Below are 23,286 nucleotides of genomic sequence, written 5' to 3' on the forward strand. Positions count from 1 at the left end.
TTCTGAATTTGCAGAAAGAAAACCAATTTCGGTGCTGTAATTACAATACAAAAACCATCAGATCTAAACAGTAATTAGACACATGCAAAAAGAATAAAATATACTGTCATGTATTTACAAATTATAATCCCAATGAAACTAGTCATATATAATAAACTAATCATAAAACCTAAACCGACCATTTAACTTCATTAACATATTGAACACAAACTAACCAAGGGAGCTAAACCAAATAAATAAATTTGTTTGTTCCCTCCTTCACTTCCATCTAGACAAATTCTAGATGGAAGTGAAAACTCAGCAGACTTTGAATGTAGGAAAAATACTATTATCAGGTCTTAAAATGGCCAAGAATAGTGCATGGATGCAATTCTTATTACATACTTAACCTGGTTACTGAATTAACCAGTTTTCTGGATTGAGACAATACATTTGAGTCATAAACTAGCTAAAGAGACTCATTGTGTTCATGGTATTTTTGGTGATAGGTGAGAGTGAAAGTCGTTGATTGCCCAAGAAAGGAATCACACTCCAATCACAACTGGCAGGGCTGCCCATTATTATATAAACCAGGCCACTATTATATAAACCACCAACAAACTCCATTCTGCCCCCTACACTGATGATATTACCAAATCTGGTAAGGAAACATCTGCAGGAAAACAACCCAAGCTCAGAGAAACCAAGAACACTGAGTTATAATATTCTGTTTACGCAGGCTGGGTTGGCAAAATGTACAAACCCAGGGGAAAGGAAAGTTAACTGATTTAACACTAAGTCAATTCAGCATAGCTTCACCACCTTGATTCAACTGATTATACAATAAGAGAGACTGTGGAAAAAAATGTAAGAAGTCATCAGTGCTAAATTCTATGTGCACTGATAATTATATAATTACTGTAGAGTTGTAATAGCCGTATGCTATTACTTTATGTTCTAAACATTTCTCTGTAAGGTTGATCAAGCAAGCAGAAAAAAGGATCATACTCTCTGAACACAAAAGCTGCAAAGAGATCACTAGACATGGTTTGCAAGAACTCTTCCAAAAACAGAGATCCTCAGACAATTCTTTGTGAATAACTTTGTGAACTCTTTGTGATTCTTTGTGAACTCTTTTTAGTGATGGTAGCAAAGATGGAGTGATAAATTCCTCCATTTCTTCCTCACTGGATTTTTTTCTTTGTGCTCTCAGAACAACGGATCAGAATCAAATCTTTACTGGGTCTCGGAGGAATTACAGGCTTGGGTTCATCGTTCTCATTTGTTTCCTCTGTATAAAATAAAATGGAGGGGAGGGGAAAACAGCCTTGAGATGATACAGCAAAACTTTTTACATCATTCCAAACTGACTTCCTGATTTGTGGTGGAGAAAAGCAAGACTTACTTTCTTTCATATCTGGCATCTGTAATGGTGTAACCCTGAGGTCATTAGAGAATTAATATTCATAGGCTTAATTTGCCACAATACTAGAGTAGGCTAATAATTGTGTTGCCTATCATGTCAGGTTGAATATTCCATGCAAATATTCCATATGAAGACATTTGTATCAATAAATGATATAAATAAATCAATAGAGCCGAGGTGGCACAGTGGTTAGAGTGCAGTACTGCAGGCTACTTCTGCTGACTGCCTGCAATTTGGCAGTTCAAATCCCACCAGGCTCAAGGTTGACTCAGCCTTCCATCCTTCCGAGGTGGGTAAAATGAGGACCCAGATTGTTGGAGGCAATAAGCTGACTCTGTAAACTGCTTAGAGAGGGCTGTAAAGCACTGTAAAGCAGTATATAGATCTAAATGCTATTGCTATTGCTAAAAGGAGAGGAAAGGACCTGCTTAGCCAGAGTTAAATGTTTGGGTTAGTGTTTCTCAACCTTTAACCAGAATTAAATATTTGGGTTAATGTTTGCCAACCTTGGCAACTTGAAGATGAGTGGACTTCACATCCCAGAATTCCCCAGCCGGGTGATTTTTGCCCAATGGCCAGTATCATGTTGTTTGAGTTGGACAGTCATATTAAAAAGAGGAAATAATTAAAACACAAAGAAACCAAGTTCACAAAGGCTTAGAGCAGTGTTTCTTAATGAAGAGCCTTGGTAGTACAGTGGTTTAAGGCACCCTGTTATTAAGCTGGTTATTAACACCAGCTGCCTGCAATTACTGCAGGTTCGAATCTCGCCAAGGCTCAAGGTTGACTCAGCCTTCCATCCTTTCTAAGGTAGGTAAATTGAGGACCCAGTTGTGGGGGCAATAAGCTGACTTTGTATAAATATACAAAAGGATGAAGGCTATTGCTTAACGTATTGTAAGCCGCCCTGAGTCTTCGGAGAAGGGCGGCATATAAATCAAATTAAAAAAAAAAAAACTTTGGCAACTTGAAGATGGTGGACTTCAATTACTAGAATCCCCCAGCTGACAAATCACCAGCTGGGGAATTCTGGGAGTTGAAGCCTACCCATCTTCAAGTTGCCAAGGTTGACAAACACTGGCTTAGGTGGTCAGAGAAGGCCATTTTGTGCCTTGTCACCTGTTCATATTTAACCAAATTAGAGATTTTGGAAGGACATTTTTCTGAAGCTCCCCACACTTACCGATAATATTGGTTTTGCCCAAGAATTTGGTCTTCAGCTTCTTTCTGCTTTGCATGTATTTCACACTGTTCCGCCTATACGTCTCCTGGCTGATCTGCTTGCGACTTTGCGTGTGGATGCTCTTGATGTTGCTGATGCTAGACCTGCCCGGTCATCCGAAGGAAAGGAAAATCATCAATGAAACTATAAACACATGAATAACTAAATAACTAGAATCTGCTAAAACAGGTTTCTCCAATCTGTCATTTTCCTGGTTGTATGGACTAAAATTCTCATTGTTTCCAAGCAGAGTAATTTCCGCATATTTTCCTATAAAATCCCCATGGTTCCATTGGCTAGGGATGATCTGATCTGGATCTTGCATTGAGCGAAATGTCAGATTCGTTGACCTCTTCTTCCCAGTTTTCCGATTATGGAATTTTATGCAATTGGCTAATTTTCCAGGCTTAAACCCTCATATTTTCTTTGTCCCAAGAAAATGTGAATTTTGCTTACTTCCTGCTGAAGTAACCAGCATTTATCTGAGCTCCTGATTCATATATTAGTCTCGGCGAGTGCCTGACAATGTCTACTTATGGCCAAAGGCCAAAGTAAACTAATTCTTGATTTACATTTACATCTAGGGCAGGGGTCAGCAACCTGTGGCTCTGGAACCGCATGCAGCTCTTTTGGCCCTCTGCTGTGGCTCCATGTCAGGTGATCCCATCACTGGCTGGCCCCGCCCCTCACCCTTCCCTCCCAGTCACTCCTTGCCTGGCCTGAGAAGGTAAGGGCGAAGGCGGGGGATGGAGAAGCAGCTAGGGCAGAGACAGCGAGATACAGAGAGAGTGGGGGAGAGAGAGAGACATAGAGAGATACAGAGAGAGGGGGAGAGGGGGGAGAGAGAGGAAGGGAGGGGAGAGAGAAAGGGAGGGGAGAGAGAGAGAGATCAAAAGAATGTTGTGGTTCCCGGTGTTTTTTAACAACTGGTTCTCTGCCCTAATGACCGGCTGGGTAAGCGTGGCTAGGGGGTGTCATGTGACTGGTGGAAGTGAGTGACATTGAATTGGCCACACCCACCCAGGTTTTGTGGCTCCCAGTGTTTTCTTTTCTGTGGGAAACGGGTCCAAATGGCTCTTTTGAGTATTTAAGGTTGCAGACCCCTGATCTAGGGGCTCCAAATTGATTCTAAAGAGAACTCTCTTCATTTTGTCCCCACAAGAACCTGTGAAGTAGGCTGGGCTGACATTAGGTCAGCCCAAAATCTCCTAGTGAGTTTCCGTGGCTGAGGATGGACTCGAAGTTTGGTTTCACCAGTCTTAATTCAACACTTCAAAACAAACAAACAAACTTCCAGAGACCCCCAACTGTACCTTCGAGGTGGTGCTGCTTTATTCCTCAGCTGGTTGTTCTCGGTCATGTTTTCCTCTCCTGCTTTCTGCAGATACATCGAGGGATAGTAGCCTGTGATCTCTTCCTTCCTAAGATTTAAGAAGACCATTTTATTGAAACATAAAAATAAACAAACAGAGATAGCTTGGACTACAGTATGGTCACGCTGCATAGCAAGATCCTTCTAAGAAAGATGAAGTCTACATAAACACTGATGATGTTACCTAGTTGGGTAATAAAACATCTGGAAGCCAACAACCAAACTCAGAGAGCACCAAAGATTCCACAGTTCAACCCTGAGCTATATATATTCTCCTCTATTGGTACATAATGCTGAACAGAATATGTCATGCTCCAGGGCTATCTCCCACACACTGATTAATTTAGCTCTGAATTTAATGCCGTGTTGCAATACATAGACGCTCATCAGATGGCTGTCAGCTAAGACTTCCTCTTTTTAACACCTGTCACTTCTGAAGAAGCTTCTTGGATGAGAAATGAAACATCTTCAACGAAAACCCAGAAAGTCCAGTTACCTCTTGAAAAAGCCCCTTTGGGACAACCATGACCTGGATGATTGAGAATTTCTCAATCTATGGAGTCTATGGAGAATTTCCATAGACACCTGTCACTTCAGATTTTTGAGGGCCTCTTTGGGGCTCTATCCGGGTATTTATTCTGTGTTGACTGAAAATTGCCTTTTAAGCATCACACTAAAAGTACAATAATGCATGGACATTGGACAATTAGAGTTCTGCCTCCATGTGTTGTCAAAGACATGGAAATCAACCATGGATCAGCAATTGCCCTGCAAAATTTCTATCAAGGGTTTTTCCCAGTCTACCTCAGAATTAACCTAGAACTTCTGCCCACAGGTCATGTCTATGCCTCTGAGTTATGACTAAATACGAAAGACTACACTCAAAAGTTTCACCCTGAAGCACTCCAACTACATTCACAGATGACTTCATGTATGGGAGAAAGGAAGAACTTGAAAAACGTGAAGAGAAACTGGAGAGAAACCAAACTGGAGAAAATTGATTTTGACAGATTCATCATTGCAGACAAGGGATTCTCAGATCTTAAAACAATTGGATTGGGTTTAGGTCTATGGAGATTTTTAATCAACCAGATCATGGTTGTCCCAAAGGTGCTTTTTCCGAAAGGGTACTGGACTTTCTTTTCTTTCTTTCTTTCTTTGAAAATATCTTGCTTCTCATCCAAGGAACTTCTTCAGTTCTTCAGAAGTGAAACGTTTTCAAAGAAAAAAAAAAATCAAGTTCTCAGTTGTGAAAACATCTCCTCAACAAACAATAAGTTGGGGCCACCTTTGCACAACAGGAAAGCTGGCATTGATGTGTGTCATTCCCACTTTCAGCTGCAGGAGCCTTCAATGAGGTGTCCTCCAGAGGTGGTATTCAGCCGGTTCTGACCGGTTCTGGCGAATCGGTAGCAGAAATTTTGAGTAGTTCGGAGAACCAGCAAATACCACTTCTGGCTGGCCCCGCCCCCAATCTATTCACTGCCTCCCGACTCTCAGCTGATCAAGTCTCAGCTGATCAGCTGGGTCTTCTTTTGTTGCCATGCATAGGAGAACGGAGCTGGAAAGGAGGTTAGTGGGGTGGGGTGGGAATGAGGATTTCGCAGTATCCTTCCTTGGAATGGGGTGGGAAAGGGGATTTTGGAGTATCCTTCCCCTTCCATGCCCACCAAGCCACGCCCACCAAGCCACGCCCACAGAACTGATAGTAAAAAAAAATTGAATTCCACCACTGGTGTCCTCCAAGCAAGTTAGGACTCCGGCAACTAGATTCCCCAGTCAGAATTCTGAAATTTGTCCCAGTGCATTTGCAAGAGTCATAGCTGGAGCCTTACCTGACTACCCACCAACCATCAAGCAGTTTATGGATAACTTCTATGGTTTCTCCTTCCTTCAGGGAAATCTCGTCTTCCTGAGCAGCTGTGTAACCTTTTCGGACAACATGGAGCTCACCTTGCAAACAGAGAGTATTTGATTGATTGATCAAATTTATACGGCCACCCATCTCACAAGAAGTGATTCTGAATTGAAACTGATATCAGGTGCCCCAAAAACATTTAACTGCTTTCATTCATGTTTTAAATCAGTTACCCATTTTACAGATTGGACTGTGGAGTGTGTAAACCTGCTTATGCATCCAAAGCGTGAAAGGCCAAAAGAGGGACGAACTCAAAGTTAGAGATGAAACAAATTCTGAGGGACAATATCCACTTCAGACGAATTTTCATATTTTTATATTTCATTTAAATTAGCTTCAACCAGCAAACCTCTTTTAAATGTCTTTTTATAATGGTGAATATTTTATCAGTTAATGAGGCATTTTAATGAGAAAATAAATTAAACAATTTGGATTGTTAATATGTATTTTCAAAACACACTAGATTTCTTTTAGTGAGCCCCCAAAAGAAAAAATGCAGGAAGGAAGTGATTAATGGCAACTTTTTTTTTTTTTACAAAAATGTATAATTTTATGTTAAGGAAGCTGCAACGTGTACAGTAACTTACTGCTGATTTATAAATCATGTAGCTGAAGTAGAACTAGACTATATATCTATATTAATTTGATCGTATTTATTTTAATTTTTACTCAATATTGATTAATAATTTGATATTTTCATTGCTTATTGATCACTGAAACACACATACTGTACTATTGTTTAGTATGTACTGATCATTAATAAATATCACTGTAAATTTTTCAGATATATTGTAGTATTCTATATTAATGATTTCTTTCACTTATATATCACCGGTTGCCCTTCAGGTGAGGTTCAAGGTGCTGGTTATCACCTATAAAGCCCTTCATGGCCTAGGTCCGGGATATCTGTCAGACCCCCTGCAGCCTGTGACAATCCCCAATCGCCCGGTGCGTTCCCACAGACAGGGCCTCCTCAGGGTGCCGTCGGCCAGACAGTGTCGGCTGGCGACCCCCAGGGGGAGAGCTTTCTCTGTGGGCGCACCCACCCTCTGGAACCAACTTCCTTTGGAGCTCGGGATGGCCCCTGACCTTTGCTCATTCTGCCACGAGTTGAAGACCTGGTTGTTCCGTAGCCTGGACTGATGGGGGGGGGGGGTGTTTAATGAATTTTAAACTGTTTTAAATTGGATTTTAATTTTATATCGTTTTAATAAGGAACTATGCATTTTACCGTTGTGAGCCGCCCTGAGTCCTCGGAGATAGGGCGGCATATAAATTGCATAAAATAAAATAAATAAATAAAATAAATATTACATAAGGTATAATATACATAAAAGTACCCTTTAAGAAATCTCACAATGGCATCTGTCCCTTAATTTCCCCTCACAATAGCACCCTTGGGATGAAGATTCTCTCCTTCAGTTCCTTTGTCTAAACCAATTATATTTGCCTCAAATTAAACTAACAAAGGTTTATCATTTCTTGTTCTATGGTTGTTAAACTGAGTCATCTCTGACTTTGTGTTTTAAAACCAGTCTGGCCTTTATTGCTAATTATTTTAATATACTACATTAAAATCTGACAGGAATGAAGCAATAGGGAGACATCCTTAGCATATTTTATAATATGAATGCCTAAATCATTTCCTTTTCTTTTTTAACGCAATTCGGGCAACCTTCAACTTATTTGAGCATTTGTTGAAAAACTGTTCAAAGTTACAATAGTGCTGAAAAAGTGACGTACGATCAGTCCTCACATTTATGACCGTGCCCACGGTCACATGATCAAAATTTGGGTGCTGGGCACCAGCATGTATTTATCACAGTTGTGGCATGTCAAAATCACACGACTGCCCTTTGTGACTTTCACAAAGTCAATGGGGGAAGCCGGATTCATTTTAACAACTGTGTGATTCCCTTAACCATAGAAATCACATAATGTCTGTGGTAAAAGAGGTCATCAAATCAGGTCTCGCTCAATAATTGATCACTTAGCAACAGAAGCTACAGTCTTAATTGTGGTCATAAACTGAGGACTACCTCTACCTTCTAGAGCAGGGGTGGGCAACTGTGGCTCTTTTACAACCTGTGGACTTCAACTCCCAGAATTCCTGAGACAGCCAAGCTGGCTCAGGAATTCTGGGAGTTGAAGTCCACAGGTCATAAAGGGGCCATATTTGCCCACCTCTGTTCTAGAGCAGTGATGGCTAACCTTTTCCGGACCGAGCGCCCAAAGTGTGTGCGAATGTGTGTGCGCCAAATCCCCAAAATGCAATGCACACACCACTACCCCGCATGTGCCCCGGCCCCTGCACATGTGCGTGCACCCCCCTGCATGTGGCCCCCCGCATGCGCCCTGCACATGCGTGGCAGAGACCTGACGACCAGCTGGCTGGAGGGAGGCGCATGCGCATGTGTGCAGTGGAGCTGAACTGGGGTGATGGCTCGTGTGAGAGGGCACTGCGTGTCACCTGTGGCACGTGTGCCGTAGATTCGCCATCACGGTTCTAGAACTAAACTGGGGCCTTGCTCTGCATGGTCCTTAGACTGAGGACCACTTCTAATCCAACAGTAAAGTTCATTTACCTGCATAGTTGGGCTCCTGTTCTTCAGCTTCATCTGGACTATCCATTGGTTCTAGATAAGCAGCTGGTACCCAACCTCGTTTATTCTTTTGCTGACAAAACCACCATCCTGAAATGAATAACCAAAAAGGATTGGTTTTTTTTTCACTGAGCAAAAGGCCCGAACCAACACACGATGGGGAAAAAATGTAGCCAGCTATTTTCTTACCACTCTCGCTCTTCTCCACCACGTCTACTATGTCCCCCACCTTCATGGCCATCTCAGTGCTAGAGTTCTTCTCATAGTCAGCAATCACACGGTAGGTCTGTAGGATGATTGGGCCGGTGATGTCTACAGAAAAGGAGAAATCTTTGGAATGAGAAGCCCAGACAGGACCCAACATTTAACAGAACAGGGTTAGCCCAGAGCAGTGGTGAGTTCCAACTGGCTTTACTACCAGTTCTCTTCGTGCACGCGCTTTGTGCATGATCACCCAGAGCAGTAGGAATAACACAGGGGTGGGTGGGAGGGCCCAGCTCCCGGACAAAGAGAACCAGTTTGGTGACATCACATCGTCACCGCTACTGGTTCGTCCGAACCGGGCCGAACCGGGAGGAACCCACCACTGGCCCAGAGGTATTGGAAGGGAATGGGATCATCTCTGATTTGTGTCCATCTGAATAGATTCCTCTCTTTCCTCCCCATCCCTTTTTTCCTTGGCAGTGTTATCTTTTCAAGTTGTAAACCTGAGACCGGGGACTATCTTTTTGCGAGGGGAAATCTCAGTTTATTTATTTAGTTTATTTACCGCCATATATGTTATTTTGTGCCACTTCAATTTAAAAAAGGGAATCTAAGCATCTTAAAGGAGCAGCATACATATAGTATGAAGAGTTTCTTTCCAGAACAAAGAAATAATTTCCCGAACTAGTAAAATAAGAGATTTCACATAACCTAAAAGCTAGACTTGATCATTGAGAATTTTCATTTTTAAGTTTTTCCCAATGCTATTCTTCTTTAAATGCAGGGGTCTAGTCCTCATGATAAACTATGAATTAAAACTTCCTGAAAATGATAATAAAATTGTGCAGAAAGGGCAGCGTAGAGATGGGAATCTTCCATTGGAACAGATCAAAGACCTATCTAATCTGGTATTCTGCTTTACCTCACAGTGGGCACCTGATCACTGGTGGGTTGCTACCAATTCCCCCCGGATTGGGCGAACTGGTAGCTGCGGCGGTGGGAGGCTCCGCCCACCCACCCGGACATGTCTGAGCATGCACAGAAGTGCTGCGCGCGTGCACCCACGAGCAAACCGGTAGCGAACAAAATTGAAACCCACTACTGCACCTGATGCCTTAGGGAACCAGGATTTAGTGCAGAAACATCCTAGAACCCTTTCAGTCTCAACACAGATGCAACTGACTCAGGAACAAAGGCAAGAGATTGCACAAACGGTTCCTTTTGATTCCCATTGACTTACCTGTTGCAATCTTCTTTGAATCTTTTGGCATCAGGAATGTTTCTGGTTTCTTGGGGCTGCAGGGGGTAAAGGCAAGACTTGTTACTCTCTCAAGCATTACCGATTAGCCACCAATGTAAATGAAATAGCCTTTAGCAAACCATTGAATTATTCCTTATTCCTAGACTGGCCTCTGAGCCTGGTTAAGATATAATGAGATTGATGAAATTCTATGCTTTAGTCCAGGGAGTGTCAAACAGAGTCCCGTAGAATTTTGAAGATTCCTGAGAATTTGATGGGGTTTTGTAATACATTCATTTAAATGCATCCAAGGATGTTAACTGCAGAAAAAACAATTGCTACCAACCTGCCTTCCATTGAGGACCTGTCGAAAAGAGGGCTGTGAAAATATCTACAGACCCCTCACATCCTAGACATAAATTGTTTCAACTTCTACCCTCAAAAAGATGCTATAGGGCTCTGCACACCAGAACAACTAGACACAAGGACAGTTTTCTCCCATATGCCATCACTCTGCTTAAAAACTAATTCCCACAACACTGTCAAATTAGCTACTAAGACTGTATTACTATTCTTCTTCTCATCCTTACTAGTACCTATCTCTTCCCACTTATGGCTATATCCATGTTGCTTGTATCTTTATAACTTATATTGTTTTTATTGTTTCCTAGTATGATTTGATTGCTTATTAGTATCCTATGACTATCCCTAAGTGTTGTATCTTATGATTCTTGACGAATATATTTTATTTATGTATACTGAGAGCATATGCACCAAAGACAAATTCCTTGTGTGTCCAATCACACTTGGCCAATGAAGAATTCTATTCTATTCTATTCTATTCTATTCTATTCTATTCTATTCTATTCTATTCTATTCTATTCTATTCTATTCTATTCTATTCTATTCTATTCTATTCTATTCTATTCCATTCCATTCCATTCCATTCCATTCCATTCTAACGGCACTGTTTTCTAACATTCAGTGGAAAGGATGGGGCTGGTCAGCTGACATTGAAAATCCCCATCCCTATAAGGCAATGTTTCTCAATCTCACCAACTTTGGACTTCAACAAAGAAGAATTCCCCAGCCAGCATCGAGAGTGGACTTCATATTAATGAAAAAATAACTGATCATCCTAGGGGAGTCTCCCCATATGGTGGATAAGAGATGACCTTGACATGATAAGTATATGATCAAGAAAACAACTGAGAATGTATACGAGGGAAAGTTCCCTGGCTGCTAAATCATCATTCGATTTGCGTTAAAAAAAAACCACATTGCAAGCAGCGTGGTACGATCTCTCATAAATCTGCAATAAGATTCTCTCTCAAAGTCTTTAAACCATGGTCAGTGGCTGCAGCATTAGCTGAAGAAAGGAAGAGGAAGTGGTAAGTTCTAAACAAAATGCAAAACTTTTTAAAATTGCCGGTGGGTAGTTCCACAACACTACTGTTTCCCCCTCACTCAGCAGTCACATTTCACCAGAGGGAAAGACAAGGGGAAATAGCCAAGCTCCCTGAGACTTTGCATTTCCACTAATTGCTGGCTAAGAAAAGGTGGAAACAGCGGGATCCTTGTGCATGTTGTTCTTTATCAACTGAGCTTCCAATTGATAAAGTGCAAATTCCAGGTGGGCCAAAAGTTTCAGTCTTTTGATTGTATTTGGAGAGGAATCTGGCGATGTGAAGGAGCTGTAGGAAGTTAGCACCCACCCCTCTCCTAGGAAAATGAGATATTTTAGGAGAGATAAAAAGGGCAGAATATTTCCCCTAAAAGGGAGGCAGAAACTCAGCCCCCTCCCTTTGTCAATGGGCCATTAAGGCCTGGGCCAGTCTATTCTACATAACAAAGATCTACAACAAAGAATTCCCCAAAGCCCTTCTATTACATCATCACCCAGCAAGAGTCAACCAAGTCTGGGACTCAAAAGACAACCTACAAAGTTATCCCTGCATGGCCCCATGGGAGCCTAACAACCAATGAGAACACAAGCTCAAATTAAAAGCCCAACAGAGGGCATATAACCCAGGGACTCTCAGCATCTCTGCCCTTTTTTTGCCCAGGACCTCAAACCACATGGTCCTGTCCACCATTAAACCATCTTTTGAATCAGTCTCTGTGTTTCCAGTGTCTTTCTCCTCACTTGGAACTGAACCCAGATGGACATTTCTTCCAACAGAGCGAAATACAGAGACCTAAGGACACCCGATTTTCCCACTGTCTTAAGTCCCAAACACTTCCTGGTTTCACTGTTTTGGATTGTGGCCTTTAACCCTCCATGAGTGGCCTGGTGCAGCCTCTCAAACTAATAAAAGCAGATTCAGGACCTGGAGAAGGAATGAGACAATACGTTTGCAGAAATAATTTGCCCACAAGCTCTGCAGAGCTACACTCTTGCATCACCAAAAAAAGACCACAAAAAAAAAAAAGTGGGTGGATTTTTTGTGTGTGTTTTGTTTCGTTCTTGCAATTCCGGCTTCGCTGCAGGATTTCCCAAAATAAATGTCCTCAGACTCTGAAATTGCAAAGCCCTGGACCATTTCATGTGGCACTTAACCACCCTTAAGGGTTAGGTAGATAATCTATAAAATAAGAACCCTTTATTTGGGTAAGGCTTTGTTTGAGTACAGCCAGCCTCCAGCTCTGACTGTGTTTCTGGTAATGAATCACTTTTAGGGAATTTCCTTCCTTGTTATCCTCTTTATCTCCTCCGGCAATTTTCCTATCAAAATCTGTCCAGAAAAACCACTTGGTAACAAACAGGGCCAATAACGTCAAGGTCAGGCTCAAGATAAGAAAAAAAACCATTCCCTATTGCAGTTCTTCTAGTTTCCATTTAAATCTATACCTGCGGTCACGCATCGTGTGGTTTTGTTTGGTTTGGGCTTAGTGTTTGCATGAATTCAGTCATTTCATTTTGCATAGATACAGTCAGTGGTGGGATTCAGCCAGTTCGCACCACTTTGGGAGAACCGGTTGTTAACTTTCTGAGCAGTTTGGCAAACTGGTTGTTGGAAGAAATCGTTAGGGCAGAGAACCGGTTGTTAAATTACTTGAATCCCACCACTGGATACAGTACACACATCTGGGACGAAGCCATGATTGTAAGCCACTGTAAGGCCACTTGCGGGACCGCCTTCTGCCGCCGATAGCCTCCCACCGTCCAGTACGCTCCCACAGAGAGGGACTCCTCAGGGTGCCGTCGGCCAGGCAATGTCGGCTGGCGACCCCCAGGGGGAGGGCCTTCTCTGTGGCAGCCCCCGCCCTCTGGAACGATCTGCCCCCGGAGATAAGAAGGATATCGGATCTTCGGGTCTTTCGCCGAGCCCTGAAAACTCTTCTTTTCCAGCAAGCAGGGCTGGCGTGAACCCCGCCCCCCCTTTTTTAGTTTTTAATGGTTATTAATTGTTTAGTTTTAATTTGTTAATGGGTTTTAATTCGCACTGTTTTAATTCGGGCCAAAGTATATAATTCTTTTAATTAATTTTAAATTTTGTATTGTTATGTATTTTAGTTTTGGCTGTGCACCGCCCTGAGTCCACTAGGAGAAGGGCGGTATATAAATTGAATAAATAAATAAATAAATAAATAAATAAATAAATAAATAAATAAATAAATAAATAAATAAATAAATAAATTACCATATTTATCAAGCAATTCTGGTTGATTCTATTAGCATTGGTTGCATCCAAAACATGGATGGTCCCAATCTGCATCTTCCAGAGCCTGGCCAATACTCACTGGTTTGCAGTAGAAGGGTTCAAATCATCTGGTCTGACTTTGAAGAAGCTTAAGATGTGCACACAACGGGAGATCTTGCGTGGAAGATTGATCAAGGCAGAGAAGTATTCGGACAGAGTATTTTGCCGGTTTTCAGTGGCGCGTTGGCTGTCAAACCACCGTGGAGCTAGAGAGAGAAAGGAAGAAAATACATCTTATCGCAGGTGAAGCTCTTTATCCATCTGTTCCAGGATACCCAAGACTAAACTCAGAAATGGTATTCAGCTGGTTCTGACCGGTTCTGGAGAACCGGTAGCGGAAATTTTGAGTAGTTCAGAGAACTGGCAAATACCACCTCTGACTGGCCCCGCCCCCATCTATTCGCTGCCTCCTGAGTCCCAGCTGATTGGAGGAAATGGGGATTTTGCAGTAACCTTCCCCCTGGAGTGGGGTGGAAATGGAGATTTTACAGTATCCTTCCCCCTGGAGTGGGGTGGAAATGGAGATTTTACAGTATCCTTCCCCCTGGAGTGGGGTGGAAATGGAGATTTTACAGTATCCTTCCCCCTGGAGTGGGGTGGAAATGGAGATTTTACAGTATCCTTCCCCCTGGAGTGAGGTGGAAATGGAGATTTTATAGTATCCTTCCCCCTGGAGTGGGGTGGAAATGGAGATTTTACAGTATCCTTCCCCCTGGAGTGGGGTGGGAATGGAGATTTTGCAGTATCCTTCTCCTGCCACACCCACCAAGCCACACCGACAGAACCAGTAGTAAAAAACTTTGAATCCCGCCACTGTCTAAACTGGTGTACTTCCCCATAATCCCAGACCGAGATTTTGCTCCACATTCTCAACTCTTGGATATCTCTCCCTCTTTGTGTGTTTTGAGCTTCCCGCAAGAGAAAAGGAAGGAAAGGAAATTAAAGGAAAGAAGGTCAGCTAAACCCTACAAGGAATGGGTCACCTTTCAGAAATGCCATAATTACATTCTACAATGCAGATTGTGAGTTGGGTGAAATAGAAGAGCTTTGAGTACATTTGTCAGACCTGTCCCGACTTGGTCCTTTAGTTAAGAAAGTCCCACAACTCCATTTGTAGTGAAAGATAGACTTTTACTAAAAGACAAGTGGATTACAGCATAGCAAAGCCAGAACTGAAGTTCGCGGACCAAATCTTTAATTTTTTTTCCCCCTCACTTCCCATGGATGGTCCCCCTCATCATCCAATCAATTTTGAAAGAGGTGTTTTTGAAACTGGTCATGCATTCTTCTCCCAGGGCAACAACCTTGAGAACTTGTCTCTAAGAAGTAGGCTTCTTCCCATCAATTTCATCAGTTTCATTTCCCCCACAAGCATTCATCAGTTTCACTTTCTCCTTCCTGTCCGGTTCCCTGCTCCCATAATTCATGGCAGACTGACAGCTAGCAGATGCAAAGTTCAAGCATATGATGGCAGCCTGACAACATTCCTAAGTCTGAGTTCTCTAAACAATAAATGCAGCTTGTTTGGCTTAGACTTATAGCTTGGTATATGAATTCCAATTCTGGCCTTTATGAATGTTTATGGTGTAGGAAGTTGCGTGAACCCAACCAAATGTGGTTAATCAATAAACCACTATTAAGTAATGGCTTAGAACAGTGATGGTGAACCTTTTCAGGACTGACTGCTGAAAAGGGAGCGCTCGCGCTCACGTGTGCTTCCAATCTGTGTACGTGTGCCTGGGTCGCAACCCGGAAGAGGAGCTGCCCAGAGCGCATGCGCACGTCCGAAAATGAACTTCTGTTTTCAGCTACTGAACTTCCGGTTTCAGCCAGCTACTCTTCCGGGTTTCTGGCATGCATGCGCACATGCTGAGTGCCAAAAAGGGAGTGTGTGTGTGCTCTTGGGCTTTGCGCCCATGTGCCTGGGCTGCAACCCAGAACAGAAGTGCACCTGGGCATGCCCAAAAATGAACTTCCGGTTTCAGCTACTGAACTTCCAGTTTCAGCCAGCTACTCTTCCAGGTTTCTGGCATGCATGCAGACGTGACAATTAGCTGGATGCTCATGCAGGAAAATGGAAGACCTGCTCTTCTAGTTTCCGGCACTGCCGCATTCAAAAAGGTCAGCTGATCATCACGTGTGCCTGCGTGCCAGAAACCCGAAAGAGGAACGGGCAACCCCACGCATGCCAGGTGAGATGGCTCTGCGTCCCACTTCGTGCACGCGTGCCATAGGTTCACCATCATGGGCTTAGAACGATAATTGAAAACAGGTCTCAATCACTGCTCTAAGGCAGAACTTCTGAACAGTCTGTTCCTGCCAGGAGAGGCTAGAGACAAAGCAGGAGAAATATGAAGGAGCTCTCATAACTGCTGACCTTCTATGACAGAATGGGTTCAATACAAGGCAGTTTCAAGGCTGCTTGCTTGCAAGCATGGGTCCCAAATTCTGAAACCACCTGTCCTCAGCATTGACCATGTATGGTTGCTTGTCAGCCACCTGCCTCTGGCCCATAATACAACTTTTCCAGGAGTCCTCTACATATCATGTTAGGTTAGTGTGTAAAAACCCAGAACTTGCATGTAGACGTTAATAATCCTATCATTCCTTTCCCAAAATTAGTGTAAAATCTGGGCACATCGTGAAAATATCGAAACCTTTCAGTTTAAGGAAGCCAGAAAATCTCTGGGAAAGATTTCTTTTGAACCTATCATGGTCTCAGTTCCACTTTGACAAAGTTCCAGACATCTGGTGGTTGGAAGGAGAGCTGGCTTTTAAGATAGAATTTCAGTCACAGCAGGTCAATAATCCAGTAATGACAAAGATAGTTCGTTCATTAAAATGTTGGGTTATATATATAAGCAAACGGGGGAATTTTCAGAAATCAAGATGAAACCACTCCACTTTTTTCATCAGTTTAACTGCTGTCATTTCATGAAATGCTGCTAGTCCTTCGTTTGTTTTTTTTAATTCAGTGCCTTGACCACTGGGAGCTAGAAAACTTAGGAAACCCCCCAACCAGTGACATAAATCAGTATTGGCAAATCTAATGCTCCAGCATGAATACGATATCTAGTGTGCCCCAAAGGTGTTTTTTCAAGAGACAATTGGACTTTCCATTTTTTCTTGGAAGACATTTTGCTTCTCATCCAAGAAGCTTCTTGGATGAGAAGTGAAACGTCTTCCAAGAGAAACCAGAAAGTCCAGTTGCCTCTTGAAAAAGCACTTTTGGGACAACCATGACCTGGATGACTGAGAATCCCTATAGACAATACCTGGTGTGCTTTTTTTAGTTTTATGGATTTTTCTCTGGTTACGCCTTAGAAAACCAGTGTCATAATTTCCATTGTGAAGCAGGAATCAAACCAAAATATTCTGCTAGCTAGCTGGACTGTTGCAGCAACAACACAAGTACTGCTCAAACATCTTGATGGCATCTGGCCATGTATGAAAGAACTTTGTCTGTATTTGGTTTGCATATGGCTCCTTTTCTATATTGGGGCAAACACTAATAGAAGGGAATATATAGTATGTAGCTCAGGGTTGAACTGTGGAATCCTTGGTGCTCGGTGAACATGGCTGTTTTCTTGTAGATATGTCAATGAAGACTCAATCATCCAGGCCAAAAGTATCTAAAAAGGTTAAAAGTTAAAGTTGCCCTAATTTAACCTCTTTAGATATTTTCTCTTAGACATTTCATTACCCAACTGCGCAACAACTTCATTGCTAGATTGGTGCAAGATTAGAACAAATCTTAGGCCAAGAAGGAATTTAAGTTTAACGTGCCGCAAATCTCCTTCTTTGTTATGTCTGACCTATAAAATCTGGCTTGTTGGGAAAAGAAGCCACAGTCTGAGTTTTGTATCAGATTACAGGAGTTGTGGAGTTTTATATCACTAGGCGCTCTGGTGACACAGAATGCAGTATTGCAGACTAACTCTGCTCACTGCCAGCAGTTCGAACCTCACTGCCTCAAAGTTGACTCAGCCTTCCATCCTTCCAAGGTCAGTAAAATGATCCCGATTGTTGGGGGCAATATGCTGATACTTGTAAACTGCTCAGAGAGTGCTTGAGTGGTATATAAGTCTAAGTATGGAGTGGTATATAAATCTAAGTATTATTGCTATTGCTATATTGTAATTACATATTGGATTTGATATGCTAATTATAGAATTAGAATTAGGAAGAGCTATGCAGTAGAAAAATGAACTATGTGGACCAGCAGGTAATTCTGTGTTATAAACCTAGCTGATTTAATTTAATCCAGAAGCAGAGAACCTATAGCCCTTAAGCGCTTTTAAGCTACAATTCCCAGTAACCTCCACCAGAAGTAAATCTGGTTGCAGCTAGAGGGCAACTCCAGGATGGCCATGTCGCCTTTGTCCTAGGCAATCAGGAAACCAGTTGAACTGGTCCACCCAAGGACACTTCCTTTGGATGCCCAAAACAATCATGGATGGGACAAGGAAAACATATTTGAAATTAGCAGGTGGAACTAACCCATGTCAACTTCAACTTTATGCAGTTTAGTCACAACGAACTGCAGCTACAGTTAGGTTACTTACCTGGCAAGTGAGGGATTATCCTACTCTCTGTGTTAATTTCCCCAGATTCAATCGGAAACATTTCCTTCAAAACTTTCTAGCAACAGAAAAGAACAAAAGATCAGTTTCAGAATCTAACTGAAAGTCGAGGTCATTTCACCATTAAGCTCTATTATCTAATACAGTGGTCTCCAACCTTGGCGACTTTACAACTTGTGGACTTCAATTCCCAGAATTCCTCAGCCAGCTCATGCGGCACAGCTGATTGTTGGAAATACCAGTTTGGAGGAACCGGTAGCTTTTCTTTTACTACCGGTTTGCCCAAACCGGTGCGAACCGGTAACATTTCACCACTGCACATGCCCCTCAAGTGTCACCCTACCTAGAAGCAGCACGTATGCACTTCCACACCTAGGACCAGCTCCCCTATAAATACAATCTTCCTGTATCCCATTTCTCTGCAGCTGCCCCCAAAGCAAACCTCTTTGCTTTTGGGAATAAATATTTCTCCTTTCCTCACAGCTGTCTGGATTTCATTTGAATTTATTCCTGCACAACCCTGGCTTTAGTTGGAGCCCCAAATCGTTCTTCTGACAGCATTTTGTGCCAATTCTGCCTCACAGCCCTGGATCGATTTTCTTTTCCTAGGAAAAGGAACCAGGAACAGTCATAGGGGAAAAAAGGGAGTTGAAGCAGACAGAATCCAAAAGTCTGTCTTTCTAAGAAAGTACCTTCCTAATTCTTTCAAAAATGCACGTACATACTACAAAAAGAAAAAAACACCCAGGCTACATAAAAAAAGACAGTCGTAACCAATTTCTTCTTTGTGGGTTTCCTCCACTTTCACAACATGGGAAAGCTTCATGATTTCATAATCCTGCCCAAATCAGAAGGCATAAAAATTCCAACCAACTGCATTTTTTAAAAAAAATAAAAAAATAAAACACAAGACCAATCTTGGTATGGGAACTATCCAAAGGAGAAAAAGTCCCGTCCGTGTTAACTGCAGGAAGTTATTCTCTGCTGGGAATATGCTCAGCAAATGTGTAGGTTAAGCTAAAAAAAATAAAAAGCTATTAAGCTATTAATTTCTACTTTGGGGAGCCAAATATGTTGGAACTACATTGAGGTGGCCTTGAGGATTCTGCCTGAGTTTATGCTCACTTCTCATCAATCAATCAATCAATCAATCAATCAATCAATCAATCAGAATAGAGCAGGTCCTAAGATTCCTTCTGAAATCCTAAAATTCCTTGCCACATGGCTCTAGGTCAGAGGTGTCAAACTCAATTTCATTGAGGGCTGCATCAGGATGGTGTTTGACCTGGGGGTGGGGGCAGTGTAGCCGTGGGCAGTGTGGGCGTGGCCAGCTCAGCATCACTTATGTCGGGGCTCCTTTGGTGCCCTGAGCGCTCTTCCAGCGAAAACGGGCTCCCAAGCTCAGTTTTCGGTTGCGACGGCCTCCTGCACCCCTCTGCTAGTGAAAATGGAGCTTTGGAGGGCTGCACACAGCCCTCCCAAGCTCTTTGTTTTACTGGCAGAGGCACTGCGGCCAGTCCTTCGCTGTTTCCAGGGTGGCCCCATGGGCCAGATCTAAGCACCCCGGGAGCCAGCTCTGGCCCCCGGGCCTTGAGTTTGATACCCCTGTTCTAGGCATTATGGTTGGTCACACAGCCAGCCAGATGTTTAGACTGGATTTGGTATTTTTGTCTACCTATAAAATGTTTCCTAAGAACCTGGGATAGATAACAATCTTCATATCTATTCATAACTTATGAATGGGGAGTCTGCGGTTAGATTCAAAGTTTAAGACTGGTGGAAACTTAATTCAAGGCATTATTTTTTTCCCCTCAGCCTTCCCCCAAACCTAATCTAAAAATAAAACTTGCAGGCGGCATGGATCCAATCCATACTTACATGGAACTCATAGATCTCGGTGAACTTCCGATACACAACTTTTTCTGACAGATCTTGCCATTTCACCAGAAACATATAAACCTGAGAAAAGCACAGCATTTAAAATCAACAATGATTTTCAACTACTTGGTTTTCTTTTTCTTTGATCTACTGATGATTCATTCATGTTCCAGAATATGAAAAGATAGTTTTATATTCTGGATATGTATCCTGTCTTACTGACCAGCCAGGGAAGTTCTTTAAGATAATACATCATGATTGACTTCTATCTTGATTTCAACAAAACCTTTGTCATGGCATTCTGATTAGAAAGCTAGTTATGTGTGGGTTTGACTAGAGAGGAGGGGGCACTATAAAGTATCGGTGCATACTGGCTCTACAGTCACACTCAAAACAACATTGGACAGAAAATTGCTCCCCCCCACCGTATCAAAGCTTTTTCCTACATCTTGAAAAAACCACTTGGATTTGACCAGCCCTCTATGATATGGATAACATTGAACCACATTCAGACTGGTCATGGTAGATGCGCAGTTACCCTCTATAAGAGAGGCAAAACACCATTACTAAATTGTGACTGTGGGGCTAAAAAATAAACTATCCAACACACAGTGACAGTGTGTCAAAACAGAGCTTATAATGCAGATTTCGCTGATTTCCTGGCTGCAACAAATGAAGTAAAATATTATATTTGCAACTTAGATATAGGTTTGTAATCTTCTTGTTAAGTTTTTGGATTTTATATTCTGTTTTTTATTTTACCCCTTTTGTTTCTTTTTACTGAAGTACAGTGTGAATGTGCTATATGATAATAGATAGATAGATAGATAGATAGATAGATAGATAGATAGATGATAGATAGATAGATAGATGATAGATAGATATAGGTAGATAAATAGAGAGAGAGAGAGATGATAGAGAGATAAAGACAAGAGACAAGAGACAGAGATGGACAGACTAGATAGATTGATAGATTGATAAATGATAGAGAGAGAGAGATGATAGAGATAGATAGATAGATAGATGAGAGAGATGATAGATAGATAGATAAATGAGAGAGAGAGATGAGAGAGAGAGAAAAATGATAGATAGATAAATGAGAGAGAGAAATGAGAGAGATGATAGATGATAGATAGATAGATAGATAGATAGATAGATAGATAGATAGATAGATAGTAGGTTGATAGATGATAGATAAAACATTAACACTCAAAGAGGCATGTCAATAGTTCTTCATCAAACCACAGTGGGGTTTGAATATTGAAAGTTACATATTGAACAGGACCACAAAGTTCAGTCCTAGACCTTGTTCTCTCCATTTTTTTAAATTAATAATTCGAGGAATTATTATCCCATTTGCAGGTGATAATTATAAACTTCTTCGGATGAGCTAGCTAAAACATTTAGTTGCCCATCTTAAGTCAAACTCTGGGCAGCTCCCAATCAACAATTAAAATAATACCAATAATAAAAACATAGCACCCCACTAAATCCATCAAAACCATAAACATTAAAAACCTGGCACCAAAGTTAAACTTCCACTATACAGTCCCTCATTGCATCCTCTCATCCATTTCATTCTGTCCTAAGCGGGGAAAGTCTCTGTGTTTTTCGGAAGGCTAGGAGGGCAGACGACAGTAATAATATTATTAAGTAGTAAGAATATCTTGGTAAGTTTGAGAAGTGGGCTGGAAATAAAGGAATATATTCAGCATTAATCCTCAACCTCAATTTCCCATGTCTAGTTGTAGACCCCACATTGAAAGAAGAATCCAAGAAACTCTGATTGGTAGAAAGAGAGCAACAAGAATTCTCAAAAGATCCTCGTTGCTCTCAATCTGAGTATGACATGGTAGCATTTTTTTCAAATCCCTGCAGAGGTATCATAACACGGGAATCGAGACTCATTTTTCATCTTCTCAGGTTGCAAGGAACTCTTTCAGATACTTGAAATGTGGTAGCATATTCTGCGCCCCCCCAATCAATCATCCTTCAATGGCCTTCACTGGCAAGAAGGCAGATGTTGAATGTTTAGGAGAAAATTTCCAAGGGATAAAAGCACTTTGACAATGGAACTGCGAAACTGTAGGTTTCTGTTTACAGGTTGTATTTAGGTGGAGGCCATCTGGCTCAATCTGATTGGGATACTTTCATTAGGATTCTCAACCCAATCTGGAAGTCGGACTTCATAGCCAAAAATGCCCTTTTCCAGCTGTGCACAGCACTCCTTTAACTGGCACACTGAATTTATTCAATGTTCTCATTTTGTGCGCTACACTGAAATGTAAGCTAACCGAGCAAGATAAGTTAATGTAGGTTAAGCCATCAAGGCATCTAATTAAGCTTAGAAATTAACCAGGTTTAGACTCTTGAGTGCCACTGTTGGGTCTTTATCTGGCAAAATTAAATGTGATTAAGCCTGTTCTTCTAAGATTCTTTGAAAAATCCTCTCCCTTCACTATGTTGTGTGTTCTATTCTGCTCCATTGAATTATCATTGTCTCAAAGATCTGCCTTAAAGGGGGAAGATGAAATAGCAATAAATATAAGCATAAAACAAGCTCAATATTGTCTGTTCTGATGTTTAGACTGCTATCTTTCTCCTTTCCATAACTGCCCAAATTTTGGATTAAACCAGAGACCTTTTAACAGTGGAATGCAACACTTAACCTCCAAATGGAGTCTGTTCTCCAAGACATTTTAAATAACTTTTAAATAACTTTTTCTGAGCTATTAAAGAAATCTATTGGTTTCTTCTACTCCCAGCCCCCCCAGAAGTCAAATTCAGCTTCTTAAATCAGGTTTTTTGACCTCCAAGTACTTACATAGTGTTGGCTGGGGAAAAATCTCTTCTCAAATCCCAGCAACTCGATATGCCGGATGTAGATGATCGATTCACCCATCTCTGCTGCTGGGAACTGTCCTTTGAATTTGTGGTAGGAATGGTCCTCCTGGTACTTGTCTCTTGAACCTCGTGCCGTTCTGACTTCAGCTTTTATACACCACAAAAGGGGGAAGTCCGATTTTCCCACATTGCCGACCCAGGATTTTGCTTTCAATTTCCTTCCTCCTGTGTGTTTTCATTCGTTCTTTCATTGGGCATTAATTTCTGTTCAGTTGCACCTGTTGCGGATCTAGACCTCTTCTCAGACCTGCAA

At 41.8% G+C, this 23,286-nt stretch overlaps 1 protein-coding gene across 1 annotated transcript; it reads right to left on the reverse strand.

Annotated features, from left to right (window-relative positions):
- Nucleotides 1-1,133: 1,133 nt before the first annotated feature.
- On the reverse strand, nucleotides 1,134-23,031 carry NCF1 (neutrophil cytosolic factor 1). The gene is made up of 11 exons (XM_070945624.1): nucleotides 22,954-23,031; nucleotides 20,130-20,210; nucleotides 18,234-18,309; nucleotides 13,709-13,874; nucleotides 9,965-10,020; nucleotides 8,710-8,832; nucleotides 8,503-8,610; nucleotides 5,835-5,952; nucleotides 3,941-4,048; nucleotides 2,589-2,731; nucleotides 1,134-1,270 (listed from the first exon to the last, which is right to left on the reverse strand). The coding sequence occupies exons 1-11, from the start codon at nucleotides 23,029-23,031 to the stop codon at nucleotides 1,164-1,166; spliced, it is 1,164 nt and encodes a 387-aa protein (XP_070801725.1). The 3' UTR covers nucleotides 1,134-1,163.
- Nucleotides 23,032-23,286: the final 255 nt, after the last annotated feature.

The sequence above is a fragment of the Pituophis catenifer genome, unplaced genomic scaffold, assembly GCF_029215685.1.
Source record: "Pituophis catenifer annectens isolate HBS135680 unplaced genomic scaffold, rPitCat1.0.hap2 SCAF_1, whole genome shotgun sequence".
In the NCBI taxonomy this organism is placed as follows: domain Eukaryota; kingdom Metazoa; phylum Chordata; class Lepidosauria; order Squamata; family Colubridae; genus Pituophis; species Pituophis catenifer.

What these genes read in the sequence shown, in the direction of transcription:
- NCF1 (XM_070945624.1), bottom strand. Translation starts at nt 23,031, where the DNA reads ATGGGTGAATCGATCATCTACATCCGGCATATCGAGTTGCTGGGATTT. An exon ending in AACCCTTCTACTGCAAACCA is followed by an intron (nt 10,021 to 13,708) that starts GTGAGTATTGGC and finishes TACCCCCTGCAG; the next exon opens with CCCCAAGAAACCAGAAACAT. An exon ending in TTCAAAGAAGATTGCAACAG is followed by an intron (nt 8,833 to 9,964) that starts GTAAGTCAATGG and finishes CCTTTTCTGTAG; the next exon opens with ACATCACCGGCCCAATCATC.